The 26278-nt window shown below is 43.6% G+C and overlaps 1 protein-coding gene across 1 annotated transcript; it reads right to left on the reverse strand.

Annotated features, from left to right (window-relative positions):
* Positions 1–1561: 1561 nt before the first annotated feature.
* LOC145409606 (putative myosin light chain kinase DDB_G0275057) lies at positions 1562–1987 on the reverse strand. Its single transcript, XM_080279957.1, has one exon. The coding sequence runs from the start codon at positions 1985–1987 to the stop codon at positions 1562–1564; it is 426 nt and encodes a 141-aa protein (XP_080136083.1).
* Positions 1988–26278: the final 24291 nt, after the last annotated feature.

Below are 26278 nucleotides of genomic sequence, written 5' to 3' on the forward strand. Positions count from 1 at the left end.
TGGTTATCATTTCTTCGGGAAAAAAAAAAAAAATTGACGTAAACGTGTATTTTCAAAAAGATAGCCAAGTGTATAGATAGTGGGGGTGATGCCTACATCCTATTTGACAACACTTTAATGTGTTACCAAAGTAAATCTAAGTTTATATATGAAGTTGGCAATGTAAGAATTCAGAGCAGAGACATTTATCTACTCCATGACTTTCATATTGCCTTACAAGCAACACAAAAATTTAATATTCCATTATTAAATGTTTAACCTGGCTGAATACTGAAATGTGGTGCTAAATTATTGTAAAAGTAAAGGACATATGCTGTCCCAGTACAAAAATGTTGGCCACATGTTACAGAAATATATATGCCATAAATGAAGAAAAACAGGCCAGGTTAAGACGTAGGACTGTTATTATTTAAAAAAGATATATGCTATAACACTACATAAATAAAGGTGAAGGTACACACTGCACTCTTTAATCTACCTCGGGTGTTATGCCAGCATGTTAACCTGATGTTACAAGTCTACTTCACATTGTACTGAGTTAGAGCCACATTATATTTGTCTGGCAAGCCTCTGAGTTACCTCCTTGCCATCCCTATTTACAAACAAGGCACCTTGACAAATCTGTGAAAGACATTTTACATTTCTTCACACACACACACACACACACACACACACACGTTTTTATTGATATTTTGCAATCTGTGGGGGTGGACCATACAAAAATGAATTGGCACTGCACGCCCTACAAATATCGATAAAAATAAAATGACATACTATTTTTATTGGGCTGTAAGCCAAACAGTTCAATTTGTAAGACTCAAATGCATATGTCAATTTAACAAAATTAATACCTACAACATCTATAACAAAACCGTACCGTATAACCGAAAATCATACTGCACCAAACACATGTATATCACGTCATGCTGACTTGTTACCAATAATGTTCTGTGAGTATCCAGGTACTTTCTAAGTATTTATTATGTGTGATATGCCCAATACCCACGCCATATTATTTATGAAGTCGACGCCGGCCATGAGTTTGGATGGTCACCAATTTCTTCAAATTCTATAGAAGACAGACTCTAATTAGGATAGAATGCCCTACCATCAGAATCTACCAGTATTCATAGTCGACATAAGCTATATCAGGAGTGCTAAATATTATACCAGACATCTGAAAAACTGATAAACTCACCTCCCACATCCAGCTATCCAGATGTAAACATGGCGGCACCAAGCAGGCCCGAGCTGGGCAAGAGGTCTGTGCTTGCACAGATCCACGATGCAATCAACCCTTACATAACCAATGTGCATAGAAAAGTATTCCTTGACTCGAATATACAACAATAAAACAAATTATTGTAAATTACAGCAACGTGAAAATAAGGACTTATAAGCAGACAAATACCAATCAAAACGAAGGATAATAAGTCTAAAGAAAGAATCAAGTATCAACTGAAATGCAAAAATCAGACACCACCTTAAATGGAGAATCAAAACACCAGTAATCTTTGACACTTCCTGCACTCCACCTACCCCTGGCGGTTCTGCCCCTGCTTCAGGCATTCAGCAGGGTAATGAGTCGGGTCAGGGACGGCCGGGACTTAGGCTCGGGCGACAAGGCATCCCTAACCCATCCCTTCACCTCCGGAAGCAGGGCCAGACCCCCCCTCATCGACAAATCGTGCATCAGCCGACCCACACTGAACGTCTCAGAGGCCAGGGAGCTCTTATGGCCCGCCAGAACCTCCGGGGCGATCCAGTCGAACACTTTCTGCATCTCATCAGAATGCGCCTTACCAAACACTGCTTTAGTCGTGCTGGCCATTCCAAAATCAATAAGAATCACTATCCATCCAGCACCCTCACTTCGCACACAAACATTATCTATTTTGATGTCATTATGGTACACACCACGGGCTGCGATGTCAAGGACTATGGTGGCCACCTGACGACCCACTGATGTGATAAATTTTGAATCCATCTCACTGAACCGCTCCTCGCAGAAGCTCTGAAGATTTTGTCCGGCAAATTTGGTCACAAGAATTTTCTTATCGGGACACACAGCAATCAGCTTCTATGTGCCCGCCACGCCCTTCACCTTGTCTAGGAAAAGCGTCTCGTCAACCAAGAGGTGTTCCTCGTCCTCACCGCTGGACTTCTTCAATACCCAGTTCTTGCCTTCGCCCCGCAACCGCCAACACTTGCCCTGGCCTCCACTGCCCAACACCTTAACTTCACTTTTTTTACAAACCTGTTGAAGGGCCTTTGCTGGCCATCCCCGAATCCCACGCACGGAGCACAATCTATGAAGATTCTTAAACGCAGCCATTTTGCCGAGAGCAAGATTAGTGCACGCTATCTCTACCAAACTCGAGAGACAACTAAGCTCCAAGTTTGAACGACGCGACCCTGGGCCAGCTGTCGTGTCGCGTTTTCTTCTTAAGCGGTTGCTATACTAGGTGCTAAGTGGTGGCAAACATCATCCACTCACTTGATGTAGTGCTACCTACTTCCTCCTTCAACTTTATCACTCTTTTTTCTATGTCTGGCTTCTCTCTTCCTATTTCTCCCAACTTTCCAGTCACCTTTTATTACTCTTTTTCCTTTTCAGCTGGTTTTGCATTGAGTGACAAGTCAAATGGTTTCCTGTAAGCCAGGAAATCATTTACATTGTTGGGTGGAATTCATCTCAGGGTAACAAAGGTGTCTTGGAGACCAAACATCAAGGGAGTCCTACACCAGGGAGATGACACAGGAAGATGTGACTCGGCCAGTTACTTACATGGGCAATGAGAGAGACGGAGAAGGAAGGCATGGAGAACCTACACCTGGCGTCCATTTCCCCAGCAGACAGTCTAGTGAAAATGAAGCCGACGGCAAAACACAAACCCGAGTGAAAGCATCAAAACTAACATCTCTATGGGTAAGATGCAAGAAAAACATGGTTAAAACACATGGAAAACAATCAGAAAATACAAATAACAAACTACAGTGGAAAAGAAATAGCTGAAAGGGAGACCAACAAAAATGAGGTAGCATATTACGTACATACATCAGCAAGGGCAAGACGTCTGCCCTCAAAGTAAATGGAAGAAATGGAAAAAGAGAACTCGTTTAAAATGGATGATAAAAACCTGAAATGCGACGCATATCTTAAAACAAGAAAAAGCTAAGAAACCCAACTAGAAAAGGCTCTGAAAAACATAAAACAGGAAAAAAACAATGACAGCAGGACTAGATGCCAACACAACAGATAAGTGAACAATGCTATGTACCTACAGTTTATGGCTGTGTTGGAATGCACAAAACCTTCCCAGAGAAGGTAAATGGCAAGGAAGCACTGTACAGTATATGCCTTGCCAATTATTTTAAACTGAAAATTCTCATCCTTGCTGAGCAATGTAGTTTACCACATTCTAGTCTGTGCTCGTGTATACAGCACTACACCCTTTGTGCCAATAAGGAGTGTTTTATTCTAAAACCTGCCAGTTTCACCCAGTCCATCTGCTTATGACATTTCCCACTCACAATCTGAATACCAGACACAAGCAATTAATAGCTTTTATTCATGAATACACTTGCACAATTGAGGCAAGGGATGGTAATGGCACTGGTACTATACGAGTACCTAACAGCTCAAGCACCATTACAAACTCCTCAGTGTTACCAAGTCTTACTACAGATGTGTATGATGCTGACCCACAACACAGGAGAGATGGAAGACTCTTCATTCTGAGCAAATGTTCAAATGAGTTTTCCCTTTTAATTTTTGGTCATAATACACAAAACAGCCTCCAGAGAATGCCCAAATTTCCCCCTGAAAGAAATTTTTACCAAATTATGAATCCACATTCTAAAGGTAAACTACAGATGAAGAGATTCAGAAGCAACTGACATGCAAGTTGCACTGGTAAGTCTAGCTTACATGGATGCTCTGATGAGTGGCAATGTTCACTCCAAGGGTATTTTAAGTGTCTGGGTGATGTAGTTAACCGACATCAATGTGATTTTGTCCACAGTGATTAGGAGATAAGGAACCCTAATTTAGGCACTGTACAGAAACAAAACATTGTAGGCATTAAATTATTTTACCTACTAGTAAACGGAAAGAAAGTAGAGTACAGTACAAACTAGCCCAGTGACACCACACTCCAACTGCACCTTGTCCTGGCCTATCTGCAACATGCCTTCCTCAATGGTCCCTTGTTCACCAAATGGATGATTTTCACAGGCCTGTGTATAAACAGTAAGCTTATTATGCCATACAGCAATTCACTTATATGTTGCGTTTTATGCTATAAATACCGGTATCTACTGCTAGCCACCGAAAAAGCTGATATGGTAGTTTCTCCAAATTCACAGTACCTGTACCAGTTGTAGCTATGTAAAAGTTGTGCTATTCTCAGCACACCCCTGATTTATGTGGATGAATTACTGTACATTCAGTGTTTACCATGGATATCTCCCCTTCTTTCTAGTTCCAGATGCCAAACCCACAGTTCATGGGAGACAGCTTAAATAAAATTACCCTTCAGGCTATCAACACACTACATCATGCCACTTCATGCCAACTTCTCTCATGCACTCCTTCAGTACCACCAAGGCTATCTCAACATATCATCATTCCATCATGCCACCTTCTCTCATGCACTCCTCCAGTACCACCAAGGCTATCACAACACATCACCATTCCCTCATGTCACCTTCTCTCAAATATTCCTCCATGGTAACTCTCCACCACATTCTTGTTTTCCTTTCCTCAGTCCCTCTTTAACTTCACCTTTTACACTCTTTGTTAACACTTCTTTCCTCATGCATTACATACACCCATACTACTTCAACACATTAGCTACAATATAGCGCGTATAGGAAAAATAATAAAGGCCCGTCCAGACGATCGAGCAATGCCCGCGGGCACAAGCGAGCAGTTTGCCTGTTGACGGGCTCACCGCTTGTGCCCGCGGGCAAATGTGTAAATTGCCACGGGCAATTTACGCATTTGCCCGCGGGCACAAGCGGTGAGCCCGTCAACAGGCAAACTGCTCGCTTGTGCCCGCGGGCATTGCTCGATCGTCTGGACGGGACTTTATATGCAAGACATGAAGGCAACATCACATCATGTCTTGGTAACAAGTTTAATAAACTGTTCAGATGGAATAATTATACTCGCAACTGGAAATATATATATATATATATATATATATATATATATATATATATATATATATATATATATATATATATATATATATATATATATATTGGGATAAACTTTCCTGGGGAGAAGTTATGGCCTGACTTGCAGTCTCTTCAGGTGTAAGGGTAGAGAGCAAGAGGCTGAAAGTGTCTCCACACGGGTTTATTGTATTTTATTCCTGCTGTCTCCACACGGGTTTATTGTATTTTATTCCTGCTGTCTCCACACGGGTTTATTGTATTTTATTCCTGCTGTCTCCACACGGGTTTATTGTATTTTATTCCTGCTGTCTCCACACGGGTTTATTGTATTTTATTCCTGCTGTCTCCACACGGGTTTATTGTATTTTATTCCTGCTGTCTCCACACGGGTTTATTGTATTTTATTCCTGCTGTCTCCACACGGGTTTATTGTATTTTATTCCTGCTGTCTCCACACGGGTTTATTGTATTTTATTCCTGCTGTCTCCACACGGGTTTATTGTATTTTATTCCTGCTGTCTCCACACGGGTTTATTGTATTTTATTCCTGCTGTCTCCACACGGGTTTATTGTATTTTATTCCTGCTGTCTCCACACGGGTTTATTGTATTTTATTCCTGCTGTCTCCACACGGGTTTATTGTATTTTATTCCTGCTGTCTCCACACGGGTTTATTGTATTTTATTCCTGCTGTCTCCACACGGGTTTATTGTATTTTATTCCTGCTGTCTCCACACGGGTTTATTCAGTTACCGGGACAGGCAGATATTGAGGCCATTGCTCCCGCTGATTATTTTTAACTTGTGTACATTTTTATTTACTACGATAACGTGTCTACATATTTCTTTACTTGCTGCTGCTAATGGTTGGTGGTGGCCACCATCATCCACTCACTTGATGTAGTGTTGCTTACTTCTTCCTAAAGTGACTCTACAATGAGTGATAAGCTTAATGGTTCCTTATAACCCATGAAACCATTTACAACGTTGGGTGGAAGCCATATAATATGAAATTTGGCTGACGTGGAGCCTACTGAGGCGCCTCTGTTAACTGGGTGAAGACGCAAGTGCGCCGTCCATCCAGGAACCTAACCTTCACACTCTTACCTGCGCCTCGATGTGCGGAGACGTTGGCCATCGCAGGGGAACATCGGTTCACTGCATGGGACAACCCTGCAGGGGCGACTGTTTGCCTATGGTTGATGGGTCTGCTCCCCGAGACAGACCGAGGCTGCTCCATTACTACTGCTTGCTGCTGCCACACCATTTTATCCAGCGAAGGGACAGCAGATGTAATTTTCAAGTCAATTCGTCACTACCCATTCGCAACGGAAAGTTTTTCGTAAGTCGTGTAAGTTTCGTGTGTATAAGATGGCGTAATTATTTGTTACACTTCCTGCTTCCAGACGATTTTATTTAGCTTAGGAGAGCGTGCTGGCAGTGAAAGGATTCATGAACAGCTGTAACCTAACCACTCCTGATCGTCAAGTGTGTTCTAAGCTGAGTCAAGCCGTCCACTGATAGCCGGAATAAAACAAAAATGACGTACTCGGGCTAAAAGGTATAAGATCCATCGTACTGAGTCAACTGTTAAAGGCAACATTCAGTACGTTGACGTCTTTCATTGTCCTCTTGCTACCGCCAGACGATTCTGTTGGTGGGATCTGTGCCAGTGAGTGGGTTACAAGCAGCCTCCATAACACCCTTCAGTACCATGGCGTCTTATAGGCTTGCTTAGAGTCCATGTGTGACGCGGGCAATAAACAGTACCTTGGAACGGCGAATTAGTTCGTTGGTGCTGAGTGACCTCCAAGGATAATGAGGTATCGCTGGTATGCCCAAGTGCGTAATGACCCATTACTCCACCACTCTGAGTGGAGGCCAACTTCCTGCATAATATTACGTGAACGCCAACCCCGTCTACATGGGCACGCGGCACGTTTCCCTGAGGCTGATCTTTCTCATAGGATGATATCTGAAGGAGTCAGCCTGGAGTGGTGAAGACCAAAGGAACGGCCGCAACACTCATGGCTGCAGCAAGTGGAACGTTCCTGTCGGGGTTTACTTAGGGTAGTGGAGGAAGAGTTGCTTCCTGTAGACGTGCAAGGGAGGGACCCTTGTGGGTGGAGTCACAAGCTGGGTGAGGCTTTGCGCTGTTGCAGGGTTCAGCCAGGTCATTGCCAAACGTTCTTATTTTCATCTGTCTCTTTGGCAGTTTTATGGACTTGGTTTGCAACTTGTGTGTCTGTCCAGGTCTCAATGACTAGCTCTTTGTCGAAGTGTGGCTGCCATGCTCTTGTTGTATAAGACATACCCACCACAACACAAATACAGACACACACACATCCACTCACATCCACGCAAACATTCTTACACACACACACACACACACACACACACACACACACACAAACGTACAACATAGGTGTCATCTGCTTCTTACCTGTGTCATTTTCTGTACCTGACACGTTCATTTATTATCATATTTCTTGTATACAGACACTCAGTATTACCCAGTGTCAGAGAGAGAGAGAGAGAGCGTGTGTTTCGCCTCGTGTAAGGGATTAGATACAGTCACCATTTGCGTCTTCAATACCTGTACATCTAAGCATTTCTTTCTAATTAATATCACACCTTTACTTAATCTGAAAAACCAGAATGATAGATAAATGTGTAGACAGAGACAGAAAGAGATATGTAGATAGACAGAGAGACACAGATAGATAAATGCAGATAGCTAGATAGATAGCTAGATAGATACGGTTACCTTTATTCGGCCTAAATCGATAGTAATGCTTGAACTGGAATGACGACCAACGTATAAGAGCTTAATAGGAGGTGATATGCAGAATAAATCGCATAAAGGAAAGTGTTAAGGGTGCCTCTAAAGTCCCATAGCTTGCAAGAGGTCAACGCTCTGACTGGTTGAGAGCAAAACCAATGTGTAATTGAAGATTAGAGTGGGTAAAAGTGTTTATTATATTATTATTATTATTATTGGGGGCATGGCGGCTCAGTGGCAGGGCGCCTGACTTGAGACCGGAGAGTTTTGAGTTCACGCCGCGGCCGGGAAAGATGCCTTGCCGGGAGAGGTAGCGCACTCCTGTCACCTAGCTGGTTGTAGCAGCCGTGGCTCAGTGGGTCTGAGCACTCTGACCGAAGGGTCGGAGGTTCAAGTCCACCCAAGGGTCATTGGTAGACATCGAGAAGGGCATCTGGTCATAAAGTGGTACATGCTCCACAACCAAAGTTCTCTACCCAAGGGCAACGCCTTAGCCCTTATCGATCAAAGGGGACATGGCGTAAAACATAAAAAAAAAATTATTGTTAATTATTATTATTATTATTACTACAATTTCTACTACACCAACTACTACAACTACTACTACTACTATTATTATTATTATTATTATTATTATTTCTACCACTACTACTACTACCATTATAATTATTATTACTGTTGTTTTTGTTGCTGAAGCTCAGAGTGGGTGGCAGCCCAGTAAGAAGTGATGTGTGATAAGTGATGTCTTGCCCCCGAGGTCTTCTTGCCCTGGGGTCGTCTTGCCCCCGGTTTGTTCATGTCATTGGGTCGTCTTGCCCCCGAGGTCTTCTCTTCCCCGGGGTTGTCTTGCCCCCGAGGTCTTCTCTTCTCCGGGGTTGTCTTGCCCCCGAGGTCTTCTCTTCCCCGGGGTCGTCTTGCCCCCGAGGTCTTCTCTTCCCCGGGGTTGTCTTGCCCCCGGGGTCTTTCCTCAGAGGTATTCTTGTCCCGGGGTCATCTCTTTCCCGGGTTCTTGTCCCTGGCTCATTATCCCCAAGGGGTCGTCTTTGTCAGGGGGTCTTCTCCTAGTGGTCGTCTTGCCCCCAGGTTCTTCTCTTTCCCGGGGTCGTCTTACCCCCGGGTTCTTCTCTTTCCCGGGGGTGTCTTACCCCCGGGTTCTTCTCTTTCCAGGGAACGTCTTGTCCCCGGGTTCTTCTCTATTCCGGGGTCGTCTTGCCCCCGGATTCTTCTTTCTCAGGGCTGTCTTGCCCCCGGATTCTTCTTTCTCAGGGCTGTCTTGCCCCCGGGTTCTTCTTCTCCTCCCCGGGGTCGTCTTGCCCCCGGGTTCTTCTCTTTCCCGGGGCCGTCTTGCCCTGGGTTCTTTTTCTGTTTCCCAGGGCCGTCTTGCCCTCGAGTTCTTCACGTTCCCGGGGCTGTCTTGCCCCCGGGTTCTTCTCTTTTCCGGGGCTATAATGTCCCCGGGTACTTATCTTTCCCGGGGTCGTCTTGTCCCCGGGTTCCTCTCTTTCCCGGGGCTGTCTTGTCCCCGGGTTCCTCTCTTTCCCGGGGCTGTCTTGCCCCCGGGTTCTTTTCTTTCCCGGGGCTGTCTTGTCCCCGGGTTCCTCTCTTTCCCGGGGCTGTCTTGCCCCCGGGTTCTTTTCTTTCCCGGGGCTGTCTTGTCCCTGGGATCTCTTTCCCGGGGCTGTCTTGTCCCCGGGTTCCTCTCTTTCCCGGGGCTGTCTTGCCCCAGGGTTCTTTTCTTTCCCGGGGCTGTCTTGCCCCAGGGTTCTTTTCTTTCTCGGGATCGTCTTGTCCCCGGGATCTCTTTCCCGGGGCCGTCTTGCCCCCGTGTTCTTTTCTTTCCCGGGGCTGTCTTGCCCCCGGGTTCTTCTCTTTTCCGGGGCTGTCTTGTCCCCGGGATCTCTTTCCCGGGGCCGTCTTGCCCCCGTGTTCTTTTCTTTCCCGGGGCCGTCTTACCCCTGGATTCTTCTCTTTCCCCGGTTCTTCTTGCCCCCGGGTTCTTCTCTTTCTTGGGGTAGTTTTGCCACAGGTTCTCCTTCTTCATCCAGGGTTCTTCTTGTCCCCAGGTTCTTCTCTTTAACGGGGCCGTTTTGTCCCCGGGTTCTTCTCTTTCCCGGGGCTGTCTTCCCCCGGGTTCTTTCCCGGGGTCGTCTTGCCCGCAGGTTGTTCTTCTTGCTCCCAAGTTCTTCTCTTTTCCAGGGTCGTCTTGCCCCCGGGTTCTTCTTGCCCCAAGGTTCATCTCTTTCTTGGGGTAGTTTTGCCCCAGGTTCTCCTTCTTCTTCCCGGGTTCTTTTTAACGGGGCCGTCTTGCCCCCGGGTTCTTTTCTTTGTTCTTCTCTTTCCCAGGTTCTTCTTTCTTGGGGTAGTTTGGCCCGGGTTCTGCTTTCACGGGGCCGTCTTGCCCCCGGGTTCTTCTGTTTTCCGGGTTCTTGCCGCAGGCTCTCTTCTTTCCTGGGGTAGTTTTGTTCCCGGGTTCATCTGTTTCCCGGGGTCGTCTTCCCCCCGGGTTCTTCTCTTTCCCGAGGTCGTCTTGCCCCCGGGGTCTTCTCTTTCCCGGGGCCGTCTTGCCCCCGGGTTCTTCTCTTTCCCTGGGCTGTATTGCCCCCGGGTTCTTCTTCTCTTTCCCGGGTCTGTATTGCCCCCGGGTTCTTCTTCTCTTTCCCGGGGCTGTATTGCCCCCGAGTTCTTCTCTTTCCCGGGGCTGTATTGCCCCCGGGTTCCTCTTCTCTTTCCCGGGGCTGTATTGCCCCCGGGTTCCTCTTCTCATTCCAGGGGCTGTTTTGCCCTCGGGTTCCTCTTCTCTTTCCCGGGGCTGTTTTGCCCTCGGGTTCCTCTTCTCTTTCCCGGGGCTGTCTTGCCCCCGGATTCTTCTCTTTCCCGGGGCTGTTTTGCCCCCGGATTCTTCTCTTTCCCGGGGCTGTCTTGTCCCCGGATTCTTCTCTTTCCCGGGGCTGTTTTGCCCTCGGGTTCCTCTTCTCATTCCCGGGGCTGTCTTGCCCCCGGTTCTTCTGTTTCCTTGGTTCTTCTTGACCCCAGGTTCTTCTTCTTCTTCCAGGATTCTTCTTGCTCCCAGGTTCTTCTCTTTTGCGAGGCTATTATGCACCCGGGTTCTTCTCTTTCCCGGGATCGTCTTGCCTCCAAGTTGTTCTGTATCCCGGGGTCATCTTGCCCCCAGGTTCTCATGTTTCCCTGTGTCGTCTTGCCCCTAAGTTCTTCTGTTTTCCGGGGTCGTCTTGTCCCCGTGTTCTTCTTGCCCCGGGGTCGTCTTGCCCCCGTGCTATTCTCTTTCCTGCGGTCGTCTTGCCCCCGAGGTCGTCTTTCCTCGAGGTCCCTCCTCCTCCCTACGACGTTGCTCCGCCTCTTCCTGCCCCCTACGACGCTGCTCCGCCTCTTCCTGCCCCCTACGACGCTGCTCCGCCCCGCATTTCTTTTTCACGACGCCTGCGTTCGGCCTCTTCCCGTCGTTCCTTTTCCAACGCCTTCAACCGGAGCTGGGCGGCCTTTTCGCGGCGTTGCACATCCCGTCGCAGCTCATTTTCCTTCCTTTCTCGTTCTTCCACCACGCGCCTCTGCGCCGCATCCCGTCTCTCTTTGGCCTGCTGGAGCTTCCCTTCCAACTGCTGGTTGCGGCGCCGCTCGGCCTCCTGCCGCCGCGCCTCGGCCTCCTTCACCATCTTAGCCTCTGACGAGGTAGTAGAGGAGGGGACGTAGGGGGAGGAGGAATTGGGGTGGGAGGAAAGGAAGGAGGAGGAGGTGGGGGTGGAAGAGGGGGCAGCGGTGGTGGTAGAGACTGTGGGGGTGGAGGTGGGGTCGCTGCCCCTCCCCTTCCTCCACTTGCGCGCCTGTATCCGACCACAAAGTCAATAGAGGATCGAGTGGACGCCATTTTGCACTCAATACAAGGCACCCCTCGACCCCATGCTGGCCCACTCACCCTCTCACACCCTCTACCACACTCTCTTCCACTCCATCCACCACTCACGTCCCCACGCACCTTCTCACTCGCACCGGAAGCTGTCAAAAGAATAACCATTTTTTGTTTGACTAAGTTTTGTTGTGGAGCCGAAGTTATGGACCAGCGACTAAGATATATAATTTGAGTGGCGGAAGAGGTGAATTATTAGGGGAACTAGGATGAGAGAGAGAGAGAGACAGAGTCAAAGACAGACAGACAGACAGACAGACAGACGATGTTAATGTTGGTGAAGGTTTGAGCTGCGTACAGGTGTAGTAGTGCCAGGCCGCTGCACCTTACTTTATCTCGCCTTCTGTTCTCCTGTAGCTTGTGATGCGGATATATAATAATAAGATCTAAGGAGTTCATAGTGGCGATGGTGGTGATGATGATTGTGGTGGTGGTGATGATGATGATGGTGATAGTAGTGATGACGGTGATGATGTTTTCGATGATGGTGATAATGATGAAGCTGAAACTGTATAGATATTGATGATGATGATGATAGTTTTGCTTTGTTGCTGGAATACAGAGAAGGAAGAAAGGAGACGAGAGAAAAAGCAGAAGGCCAACGAGAAGACACACACACACACAGACACACACACACACACACACACACACACGTTATATTCACCCACATTCCTGTTGTTGTTGTTGTTGTTGTTGTTGTTATTATTATTATTATTATTATTATTATTATTACTAGAAAACAAAAACGTTCTTCTAAAATGATTGTTAAGATGTAGGAATGGCAGAAGAGCACAGATAAGAGATGAAAAAAGCAGAGAAACAAGAGAGCATTCAGGATGGCAGGAGATTTGTAGACCTATAGCCATTACTACATTGCACACTTTAGCCACAAACTTGTAGCTGGTGCAATGTAGTAATGGGTATAGGTCTCCAACCTCCTGCCATCCTCAATGCTCTCTTGTTTCTGTGCTTTTTTCATCTTTTATCTGTGCACTTTTGCCATTACTACATCTTCACAATCATTTTAGAAGAAAATCTTTGTTTTCTAGTTTATGATCTTTTTGTGGAAGTATAATTATGCACAAAGGAAGGGTTAGACTTGGACTGTTACATGCACAGCATACTGAAAGACTAAAACGAGGCTGCCTTCCCGTGAAAAGAAGTGTTTTGGTCCGTTCATTAACCGTGAGATGGCTGTAGCTAACAAATATTGCGCAAAATGGCGTACTTAATGGTTCAGGCTGCAACTCGCCAACAGCAGCCTGAATGCTTTTCTAAACATGAAAACAAACATCTACATTTGAGAAGCGGCGTTTTGGTATAGTACGCTCGTGTACGCGTTTTTGTTTTAGACATAACAGATAAAGAAGAAACAACATAATCGATATTTTTGCGGTTCGATTTTGCGACTCCTACGAAAGTTAGCAAGACTTTGCGGGTAGTTTTGCACTTGGATAGCGAAGGTCTTTTAGTTCATAAACTTAGAACTGGGTTTTGCGACAGCTTTGGCGCGAATGCTGCCACACCCTACAATACAGGACGCTATTTTGAACCTGCGTCATTCCTACTGACGGAATGCTACCGCATTCCGTCATTATAATTATTATTATTATTATTTCAAAATATAATCATAATTAGTAGTAGTAGTAGTAGCAATAATTGTAGCAATAATAGTAGTAGTAGTGTTGGTGGTGGTAATTAAACATACCACCACCACCAATGCTACTAATACTAATACTGCTACTACTACTACTACTAGTAGAAGTAGTACTTCTACTACTACTACAACGTTGGCTTTGTTTACATGCTACTACTACTAGTACTATGACTACTGCTACTACTACTACAGCGTTGGCTTTGTTTACATACCACTACTACTACTACTACTGCTATTACTACTACTACTACTGCGTTGGCTTTGTTTACATACTACTACTACTGCTATTACTACTACTACTACTACTGCGTTGGCTTTGTGTACATGGCACTCCCTGTGCATCAATCAGACTGATTTGATGCACCAATCCACCATAAACTTCTCTAACGCTACTTTACTATATAATTGATATATATTATGGATTCCTTTACATTTTATAGTATATACTCTACCTACTAAACATATGCTACTATATACATCTCTGTTTGCTGAAGGGTGTGTGTGGCCAGACCCACCACTTCCTTTTGTTGTACACTGTATGTACAAATTTGTACCACACACTGTGTATAAATGTGCTTGCTGAAGGGTGTGTGTGGCAACCCACACGTATTCTGTATATCTTCACAACAATAAATATTTCAATCAATCAATGTCTTACCCAGGAATACACAACCAGTTGCCACAGTTTCATCTGTTCCTCTTGCCAACACACAAGTATCAGCAATAACATTAACACGAATACGCCTGAAGAACTCTAACATCTCTGCCACACTGGTAATTATAAAATAATAATAATAATAATAATAATTATTATTATTATTATTATTATTATTTCTATTATTATTATTTTTATTATAAATAATACAAAAGGTCGAATTTTCCGTAAACTGAACGAGACTACCTATACTTCCTGTTGGTCCCCATAAAGAATAAAACCACGAGATTTGTTACACGTGCCCTGATCGACTATCATCTGTCCTTTCACACCTCACACACTCATTACCGTATACTCTTTACCTTTACCTAAAACTGCCATCTCTCTATCCGGAGCTGCAAGAAATTAACACTGGAATATGATGCTACGTCACAAAGAAGCATTATGGGAAGGATCCAGAGTCAAAGTACATAATCTCATTCTGCCACTAAGCTCCAAGCAACAGGCTGAATGAAAAACACATCTAAGTTAAATTGAAAAAAAAAAAAAAAAAAAGTGACGAAACTGTTGGGTTCAGTAACGTATTACTTGAATAAATCAACAGTAAGTTCAGTATAATAATGTGTAATGTTGTTGTGCATCATTCCGTATCAAATGGAGTGAAGGAATGTCACTCACAACATGTATTAGTTAAATATATCAACAGTAAATTCAATATAACAAAGTGTAATGTTGTGCATCATTCCGTATCAAATGGAGTGAAGGAATGTCAGACTCACATTATTCTGGACTCACAATGTTGCTTGGCCTAGTGGCCTAGCCTATAACGCATTACTTCAATAAACCTGCAGTAAATTCAATATAACAAAGTGTATTGTTGTGTATGATTCCGTAAGAATTGGAGTGAAGGAATGTCAGACTCACATTATTCTGGAATCACCGTGTTACTTGGCATTGCCTAAGACTTATGCTAACCGGGATGATTGATGCCACAAGTTGCAGTTGCAATAAACGGATCTGAGGAGGGTCACAGCTTTCAATGTGAAGGAAAACATGGCCAGAAGTTGACCAATTAAAGACTTAGGATGAGGTTCTGCACGGGAAATGTCGGCATTGTGGGTTTGAGGATGGAAATAAACTCAATATTGTGACACGAAAGAGCTGCCATCAAATGAAAAGACCTATACATGCCAGCATGATCCACGGACATTAGATACAATCGTAATACAGTTGTTCATCTAAGTGTACGAATAGCAACTGTTAACTCTTGTGTTAACCAACTAGTTAGTTGATCAGAAAAATGGTGAAAATGTGTGTGTGTGTGTGTGTGTGTGTGTGTGTGTGTGTGTGTGTGTGTGTGTGTGTGTGTGTGTGTGTGTGTAACCCTTAATATGCACACTATAAAGGAAATGCTACGTTATTTAGGCAACACAATAAGGGGCTGATGGTGCTCATGCAAGTGGTGTCAACGAGTGCACAGTTTGCACAGTGAGAAGGAACCGTGACAAGATTGATGTTGCACCTCGAATGGGATTGCAACGTGTGGAAAGATGCCACATGAGGGATGATGTGTTGATTTAGAGACAGAATATTTTAATGAAGTATATCTGTGTCCAACGTGAACATAATCTGCCCATCAGTGACAGTTGTGTCACATGAACAAGGAAGTTTATGGTAAAGTTGTACATCACCAACAGTTGTGTCAAAAGAACGAAGTTTATGGTAACTTCATACAAGTAATGTAGGTACAATCAATCCAAGAGTTTTGTGTAAGTGGAGGGTGGCTGACCAGTTTGTCAAGCAGAATGAGCTTCACTACGATCAGCTGCATGGTAAAGCATCTGCTGCCTGTCACTACACTTCCTCTTGTGAAGACATTAATATAGGAAGATGGCTACAAAAAGCCAAGGTTTTCAATATGGATAAGATTGGGCTATTTTGGAAGTGCCTGCTTTCCTCTATACTGTACTTTTCTACCACAGGAAGAAGGGCAGGCCAGTCACTGTCGTTTGTCAAGGTGACTAACACAATTTGCTGCTTTATGCCATTATGATGTTACTGTTGTATGCTTCGTTTTGTTAGTGAATAAAAAGGCAAGGTATGTCTATAAGAGGCAGGTCAGTAAGCAAGATTGGACAACACCCTTTGAGTGTGTGGGGGGGGGGGAGTGAGAGTCAGACTTGAGATATAATTACCACATTAGCTTCTATACGCCATACAGAATATTAACGGGTTTAATGGACTGAGATACAACGGTTGGAATTACACGTGACCTGAGGTTATTATATATGCCTTGTGTAACAGTGGTAGATGGGGGCGCCCATCATCCACTCACTCAGTGTAGGGATGTCTTATGGTCTCTACATTGAGTGACAAGCCAAATGGTTTGCTGTACCCAGGAAACCATTTACTACGCTGGGTGGTAACCATATAACCTGGGCTTCTGGCCGGGTTAAGTGTCTCCCAGATTTCCCTATTTCAAATCACTAAATCATGGCAGTCGTTTCGGAGAGCCTCGGGGGGCCCAATACCTGCCCAGGGCCCCAACCAAATGGGCAGATTCGCATGGCCATGTGAAATGTGAGAGGTGTGAATGAGGACAGCAAAAGGGTCGAAGTGGTGAATGTGTTCAAGAGTGAGAGATATACCGTGATGGCATTGTGTGAAATAACGATGAAGGGGTGTGAAGTGGAGGAGTGGGAGGGTGTGAAATGTGAGGGGTCGGGCATGAATGGTTGAGGAAGATGCGAGGAAGGAATTGCTTTGTTGATGAATGAGGTGTGGCAGAGCGGAATGAGAGATTACAAATGTGTCAGCGCGAGATGTATGCATTTCAAGTCTGAGAAGGTGAAAGTGGCAGTGATTGTACAGTACGCACCGTGTAATGACAGGAATGAGGCAGGTTTTGGGATGAGCTGGATGAAGCACTGGGAGATGCCCAGGAGTTATATGGAGATTGTAATGGGTGATATGAATGGAAGAGTAGGCACTGGTCCTGTGAGTGATATAATGGGTTGTAATGAAGTACCAGGAGAGAATGATAATGGGATGTGACTGAAGGACATGTTATTGCAAACACAAAGATGCCCATAAATATATATGGTATAGAGGGAACGGAGACCATGTTGAAAGGAGCCTGACTGATTACATGCTCGTAGAAAAATCGATAATGGGAATGGTTGCTGATACGAGGGCCGTGAGAGGACGTTGTGGAGGTTTGTCAGATCATATGACTGCGGTAGGCAAGATCAAGCTGAAAGGTGAGAGGTGGACCAGGAGAGAGTGGAGCAGTCAGGGAGAGACTGAAAGTCGAGAAGATGAGGGTCAAAGACATGGCAGATGAATACAGGGTCCATGTAGGGGAAGAGTTGGAATCAGCGAATTGCAATTTATGGAGCTGGACAACTTGTGGAGTATATATAGGGATTGCTTGGTTAGGAATGCTAAAGTGGTGTGTGGTGTGGCAAGAGTATCAACAAAGAAGAAAGGTACGGCATGGTGGGATGAAGAGGGTAAGAGAGCAGTGGAGGAAAAGAGGAAGAAGTGGCTAGAGTGGTCACAGGACAGGGGTTCAGCTGAAATAAGACCTGAATATACTGAGAGCATGAAACACGTAAAAAAACAGTGAAGAGGAAAAAGAAGAAGGTAAATGATGATCTAGGAAGAAAAATAAATCAAATTACTCTGAAAATAGGAAGTTTTTCTGGAAAGAGGTGCGGAAATGTAGCAGTGACAGTGGAAAGAAATGTATAAGTGTGAAGGATGTAGGTGGTAGATTATTAACCCATGGGGATGAAGTAAGGACAAGATGGAAAGAATATTTTGAAAGTCTGTTGCATGGGAATGGAGAGAGCACAGCGGCTGTAAACATGACTGGTTTTGGGGGTGAACAGATAAGGAATGCAGTGCCAGGCAACGTGACACTCGCAGAGGTGAAGAGTGCTGTGAAGCGGCTGAAAAATGGGAAAGCAGCTGGGGTTGATGAGGTGTATGCAGAGATGATTACGTGTAGTGCAGAGAGCGGAATGAAGTGCTTGTTGGAGATATGTGAGGCATGGATGAGTGAAACTGCCAGTAGACTGGAAAAAGGCTGTGATTGTACCCCTGTACAAAAATAAAGATGAGCAAAGTGAGTGCATGAATTATTGTGGCATAAGTCTGTTGAGTGTTGTTGGGAAGGTGTATGGAAGATACATTACTGAGAAAGTAAGAGAGATGCCAGAAGGCCTAGGGCACAGGTCTAATCCTTGCTGCTCCAGCCACCTCGATGTTTTGTGAGGCATCACGACTGGGCACGAGATGCAGGGTGGCTTTAGGTGTGGCAGAGGATATGTGGATCAAATATCTGCAGTGAGACAGACAGTGGAGAAGGCTTGCGAGAAAGACTATAAGGTATTTATGGCACTTATGGATCAGGAAAAAGCATACGACAAAGTGAACAGAGAAGAGTTTGGAAGGTTTTGCACATGTACGCTGTAGATGGTAAGCTGCTAGGTGTGATGAGTTTTTATGATGGTAGTGAGGCATGTGGAAAGGTACATGGGCATCTAAGTGAATGGTTCACAATCACTGTGGGTGTGCGACAGGGTTGTGTGATATCCCTATGGTTATTTGAAATATATGTGAATGGGATGATGAGAGATGTAAAGACAAGAGTAAGGGAGTGAGGGATGTCATTGGTAATGAATGGTGATGGATGGAATATCTCAAATTTGTTGTATATGCAGTGCTGCTTGCAAATACCGGACAAGACCTTGGTAGACTAGTGCAGAGTTTTGTAGATGTCCGTGGGCGTCGTGCCTTTAAAGCAAATGTAGAAAAGAGTAAAGTGATGGTTACTGAGAGAGAATGTGACTCCCAGTGCAATGTTTCAGTGAATGGAGGGCCTGGAATTGGTGAGAGAGTTCAAATACCTGAGTACAGTGTTAGAAAAGAGAGGAAAATGTGCCAAAGAAGTGGAAAGTACAGTGACACAAGGAAGGAAAGTAGCTGGTGTCATGAAGGCCTCGTTAAGAAACACAGGCTTAAATGCTGCAGCTGTGCGAGGCTTACATGAAGGAGTGTTAGTGCCAACTTTAACATACGGGTGAGTCTATGGTATGGCATGAAAATGAAAAGTCTGGAGTAAGAGCAGTGGCGATGGGACTGCTGAGAATTGTATGTGGAGTACAGAGAGCGGATAGGATACGGAATAATGTGATTCGTGAGAGATGAGGAGTGAGAAAGTCTGTGAACACCAGAATCGAAGACAGTGTACAGAGATGGTATGGTCATGTGGAGAGAATGGATGACAATACAGTGGTGAAAACTGAGCGAATCTGAAGGAAGGAGGCGAGGCAGACCAAGAATGTGGAAAGATATGGTGGATGCGTGTGTGAGGAGGAGAGGTAAGGAAGTTGATGAGGCTAAAAGACTGAGTAGAGATCGAGCTGGCTGGATAAATTTTGTGCGAAGCGCAGGACCAGGGATTTGACACCCCTTTTTAACGTGACAGCGTTCGGATTGGCTCTATCGGATAAGTATATATGAAGCTACAGAACGTGGTGAAATTTCTTGGCCTATCAGATGGAGCCAGGATTCCGTGGGCTTGAATGGTGAGTGAATGGAAGCGTGGCCCATTGAACTGGGCAAACTTTGGCTATATGGACACTGCTAGTCCTCACCCTGCCCTAGGGTGGAAAGGAGGTCCAGATGATAATGATAATGAACATTCTTTCGTGAAACTTAGAGAGAAGCAATATCATTTATGTTATTAAGGGAAACCTGTCTCCGTGTATTTGTAATTATAACTAATATTTTAGATCAGGAAGATTTACTCTGCATGTCATACTCTTTGTAACATAATAGGAACACTATAAACGCTTCAGAAACACCCGTCATCTGAGTTTAATATCATGCCCTTGTTACTTTTAGTAGCTTGAAGAACTATATAGGTGGTAACATTATACCATGTAACTTGAGGGCGCCACAGCATATAACAATCACCTACCAAACTGGTATTATATTGGAATTACACCCAACTAGCGGCGACTGGCATTATGTTCACTATTTGGTGTGTGTTTTTATCAATTTCTCTATAAACATCTATCACATCTCCGTCAAAATGAGGTTTGGTTAGGTTGTTAGGTTAGCTTATATTAGTTTGTTAGGATAAATTAGGTTAGGTTGGTTTATCTCAATGCAGATGCAATAAAAGACAGAGATAAGAGCACAACTCCCCTCCTTAATTACGTACAAAACATTTGAGACGGATGGTTATGGAAGAAAAGGTGTTTAGAACTGAATAACTTCGTAATGAGCCTATTATTCTCAGTGGCCGTCAGTTGGGTGTAATTCCGACATGTCATAAAAATACCCCCGCTAATACCAATACACCAGTCCTGTATGAGGCAGCCCTAGCATGTATTCAAGATGGACGGGTTAGCGCCCAAGTGGTGACATGTAGAGGTGTATGGTATGTAGGAGGACTACTGGGCGTTGGGAACAGGCTGTGATGCCTATGCCCAGAGTCGAACACACACGAAAAAAAAAAAAAAAAAAAAAAAAAAAAAACTTTCCACAAACTAAACATACAAGTGGTAGGCCTTTGGCTGGATTGTACTGCCTTACTACAGTACTGCACAATCCATCACCCCTGGGGGTTCGCGTAAGGAATTATCATCAATCTGAGGGTTTTGTTTAGCCAGGGATGGGCCTCTTCCTCAGTCTCCAATTCCTTACAACCCAATTCCTTGTCCAAGAACTTCAAGCAAGAAAAGCAAGAGCAAAAAATACTGCAAAACGTATACGATAAAATGAAGAGTTATTTCTTGTCAAAAACTAAGGTAAGACAGAAAACAATTCAAATCAAAACCAACCGCTCAGGGATAGTGATCATAAAAGAGGTGGTCATTTTTGCCATAGGTAACGTTCAGGAATGGGTTACCTGTTACCACCACCGGTTCTACTTGCCTTAAAGCCGCGCCTTCCTCAGTTTCCTTCTCAATAACACAGCTTTCCGTGCCGACCATCTGCTCCACAGCTTCCCAAAACTGCTTTTCTGCCTGCCTCATTCTGATCTCGTGGCACACTGTCAGGCGTTCCACATCCCGCTGCCAACGATATACGGACCAGAACACCAAAATACAAACACCATACTGAACAAAAGACCACACAAACACCCAACCCACATACGTTACCTTAACATTCCATAGCGTGCCAAAATCACCCACTTCATTCTGGTGGGGAAGCAACACTTCAACATAAAAAAGGGAGCTTGTTGCCCACTGCAAGGCAAAATACGGAAGGATTTTCAGCAACACACCAACTACCATCACCGGCAACAGATAAAGTACATTCCAAAAACACTTCATCACACATCCCAACATTACAATCAATATTTCAATGATAAAGTAACACCAAATTTCCATCCTGAGTCTAGGCAGGACAGGTCCACCCAGCCAATCCTGTTTGTGAAGTTCAGGCGGGGATCCAATCACTTCATCGGGATTACTGGCAAGAATATTAAACTCCAGGATAAAAACACAAACAACATTACACACAAACACTGACAAATAGACTAGTTCAATTACCCATTGCCAAAAGGGTTTGGGAATCCAACATTTTAGGAGAGAAAACCGCTCTTCACCGCGGTCACCACCGCCTTTTTCCACGTCGGAGGAAGACATTTTGATGTCTCGAAAAATCCGATAAAACTACACCTTAGCGGTTAATAACACAATGATAAATGTATACGACTTACCACTTTTACAACGCTAAGGAGAGTGACTCGCTCACGCTGGTGCTCACCTTTTATAGCCCCGAGACGCCGGAAGTGGATATTATGAATACTTCGAGCTGCCAATATTTCGTTATTTTCCTTCCATAATTACCCCAGTGCCATTCAGACCCTTTTCACTTTAAAAAAAAAAAAAAAAAAAAAAAAAAAAAAAAAAAAAGAGTAATATCTGTAAATAAGACTGAGTGTTAATATCAGATTTTAAGAAACGTCAAATAAACTTTTCGAAATTGTTTTTTCTGTCGTTGAAATTTAAATTCAAATCTGCGTTCGTACAGCACTTTTGAATGCACCACAGTAAATGCAAAATAAACTAGCCATATTATAATATTTTAATTAACTGTTCTGATAAAAGTCTCTTCAAATACTGGGATAAAGAACTATTTACACAATGAGTTACCCAACCTCCTTGATTGACACGGAAAAATATCATGCATAGTTATGACACCTACCACAATACTAACCTACTGGCCTGACTCCATATCCTTTCCATAGCACCTCTTCGTGACTAGCACCATAGTCTATGTTAGTGCTAATCTCTTATTACAGCACAACACTGAAGATGGTTAGATGGCAATTTTACGCCAAGTTAAAGTAAACAGTTTAGTATCGTCACTATTTACTTTCCTCTAACTTCTCCTAAAGGCCTTACTTTGATCAGCTGGATTGGTGATAATTACAGTATAAGGGAAAAACATTCAAGCACCAGATTCTGTAGCTACTAATGGTGCTTTTAATAACAAAATCAAACAATATATGGATGCTGTGAACTCTCTTCAGCTACAATTAGGGTGAGGTGGGGGTCAACCCTACTATTAGTGGCAAAATATTACACCAAACATTCAGATAAAGGTTTTATTATGAAATGTAAATATCAAAAGAACCTTCAGGAATAGGGCTATCTTTGGTATGGTTATCACTTCTTTTGAAAAAACATAAGTTGACTTAAAAGTGTATTTTCAAAAAGGTAGCCATGTGTATAGACAGCATGGGTGAGGCCTACATCCTATTTGACAACAGTATAATGTGGTACCAAAGTAAATCTAAGTTTATATATGAAGTAGGCAATGTAAGAATTCAGAGCAGAGACATTTATCTACTCCATGACTTTCATATTGCTTTACAAACAATACAAAAATTTAATATTCCATTATTAAATGTTTAACCTGGCTGAATACTGAAATGTGGTGCTAAATTCTTGTAAATGTAAAGGACATATGCTGTCCCAGTACAAAAATGTTGGCCACACGCTACAGAAATATATATGCCATAAATGAAGAAAAACAGGCCAGGTTAAGACACAGGACTTATATTAAAAAGATATATGCTATAACACTACATAAATCAAGCTGAAGGTACATACTCATTAATCTAACTCATGTGTTATGCCAGCATGTTAACCTGTAGTTACAAGTCTACTTCATATTGTACTGAATTAGAGCCACATTATATTTGATCTGTCTGGCAAGCCTCTGTTTTACCTCCCCGCCAACCCAAATTTACAAACAAGGCACCTTGACAAATCTGTGAAAGACATAATACATGAGTCCATCATATACAGATGTTTTTACTAATATTTTGTAACCTGTGGGAGTGGACCGTACAGACATGAACTGGTAGTAGACGCCCTGCAAATACCTGTAAAAATATAATGACACAATTTTTACCCGGCTATAAGCCAAACAATTCAATCTGTAAGGCTCAAATGCATCCACCAATTAAAATTATATACCTGCAACACCTACAACCAAACCGTATTTCAAAATCATGCTGCACCAAACACATGTACATAATTTTATGCTGGACTGCTACCAATAATGTTCTGTGAGTATCCAGGTACCTTCTATATTTTATAGGTACTTATTTTGTATGATAAGCCCACTACCTACGCCATATTATTATTTCGTCACACAGGCCACGGCTTTGGATGGTCACAAATTTCTTCAAATTCCATAGAAGACAGACTCTAGTTACGATAGAATGCCCTACCATCAGAATCTACCAGTGTTCATAGTCGATATATGCTATACCAGCAGTGCTAAATATTATACCAGACACCACAAAAAACTGAAATACTCACCTCCCACATCCAGCTTTCCAGATGTAAACATGGCGCCACCAGGCGGCCCAGCTGTCCTGCCGCGTTTTCTTCTTTTTAAGCGGTTGCTATTCTGGGAGGTGGTAGGTGGGGGTAACCATCATCCACTCACTTGATATAGTGCTGCCTACTTCTTCCTTCGCCCTCATCACTCTTTTCCTGTCCCTGCCCTCTTTTCCTATTTCTCCCATCTTTCCTGTCACATTTTATTACTTCAGGTGGCTTTACACTGAGTGACAAGTCAAATGGTTTCCTGTAAGCCAGGAAATCATTTACATTGTTGGTTGGAATTCATCTAAGTAACAAAGGTGTCTTGGAGACCATACATCAAAGGAGTCCTACACCAGGGAGATGACACAGGAAGATGTGACTCGGCCAATTACTTACGTGGGCAATGAGAGACGGAGAAGGAAGGCATGAAGAACCTACACCTGGCGTCCATTTCCCCAGCAGACAGTGTAGGGAATATGAAGCCGACGGCAAAACACAAACCCGAGTGAAAGCAGCAAAACTAACATCTCTATGGGTAAGATGCAAGAAAAACATGGTAAAAACACATGGAAAACAATCAGAAAATACAAATAACAAACTACAAAGGAAAAGAACTAACTGAAGGGGAGACCAACAAAAATGAGGCATCATATTACATGGCCTACATCAGCAAGGACAAGCAGTCTGTCCTCAAGTAAATGGAAGAAACAGAAAAAAAGGAACTCAGTTTAAAGGATGATAAAAGAAAACTGTGATGTGTGACTGATGTCCTAACAAGAAAAAGCTATGAAACCCATGTATAAAAAAAAAAAAAAAAAATGCCAACACAACATATAAGTGAACAGTGCTATGCACCTACAGTTTATGGCTGTGTTGGAATGTACAAGACCATCCCACAGGAGGTCAATGGCAAGGAAGTATATGCCTTGCCAATGATTTTACACTGACAATTCTCTACCCTGCTGAGCGATGTAAACAAGTTTACCACATTCTAGGCTGTGCTCGGGTATACAGCACCACACCCTTTGTGCTAATAAAGAAAGAATTTTATTCTAAAACCTGCCATTTTCACCCAGTCAACTGCTTATGACATTTCCCACTCAAAATCTGAATAGCAGACACAAACAATTAATAGCTTTTATTCATGAATACACCCGCACAATCGAGGCCAGGGATGGTAATGGCACTGGCACTATACCTAACAGCTCAAGCACCATTACAAACTCCTCAGTGTTACAAAGTCTTACTACACATGTTTATGATGCTGACTCACAACACAGGACAGACGGAAGATTCTGTTAGTTTTGTGCAAACATTCAAATGAATTTTCCCTTTTCATTTTTATCACAATACACACAACCTCCAGTGAATGCCCAAATTTCCCCTTGAAAGAATTTTTTTCCAAATTATGAATCCACATTCTAAACATAAACTACAAGATTCACCAGCAGCTGACATGCAAGTTGCACTGGTAAGTCTAGCTTACATGGATGCTCTGATGAGTGGCAATGTTCACTCCAAAGGTATTTTAAGTGTCTGGGTGATGTAGTTAACCGACATCAATGTGATTTTGTCCACAGTGATTAGGAGATAGGGAACCCTAATTTAGGGACTGTACAGAAACAAAACATTGTAGGCATTAAATTATTTTACCTACTAGTAAACGAAAAGAAAGTAGAGTACAGTACAAACTAGCCCAATGACACCACACTCCAACTGCACCTTGTCCTGGCCTATCTGCAACATGCCTTCCTCAATGGTCCCTTGTTCACCAGATGGATGATTTTCACAGGCCTGTGTATAAAGAGTAAGCTTATTATGCCATACAGTAATTCACTTATATGTTGCCTTTTATGCTATAACTCTCCACTGCTAGCCATCTAAAAAGCTGATATGCTAGTTTCTCCCAATTCAGTTCATGTACCAGTTGTAGCTATATCAAAAGATGTACTATTTTGAGCCCACCCCTGAGTTATATGTATGAATTGCTGTACATTCAGTGTTAACCAAGGATATCTAGCCTTCTTTCTAATGCCAGATGCCGAAACCACAGTACATGCAAGACAGCTTAAACAAAATTACTGTCAAGAGAACCACAACCCACCACCATTCCATCATGCCACTTCATACCACTTCTCATACACTCCTCCAATACCACCAACACTATCACAACACATCACCATTCCATCATGCCACCTTCACTCAAATATTCC

Source organism: Coenobita brevimanus, chromosome 82 (assembly GCF_032717465.1).
Source record: "Coenobita brevimanus isolate Jiangsu-jjx chromosome 82, ASM3271746v2, whole genome shotgun sequence".
NCBI lineage: Eukaryota > Metazoa > Arthropoda > Malacostraca > Decapoda > Coenobitidae > Coenobita > Coenobita brevimanus.

Bases quoted from the DNA above. Each gene is read 5' to 3' on its own strand.
- LOC145409606 (XM_080279957.1), bottom strand. From the start codon at position 1,987: ATGGATTCAAAATTTATCACATCAGTGGGTCGTCAGGTGGCCACCATA.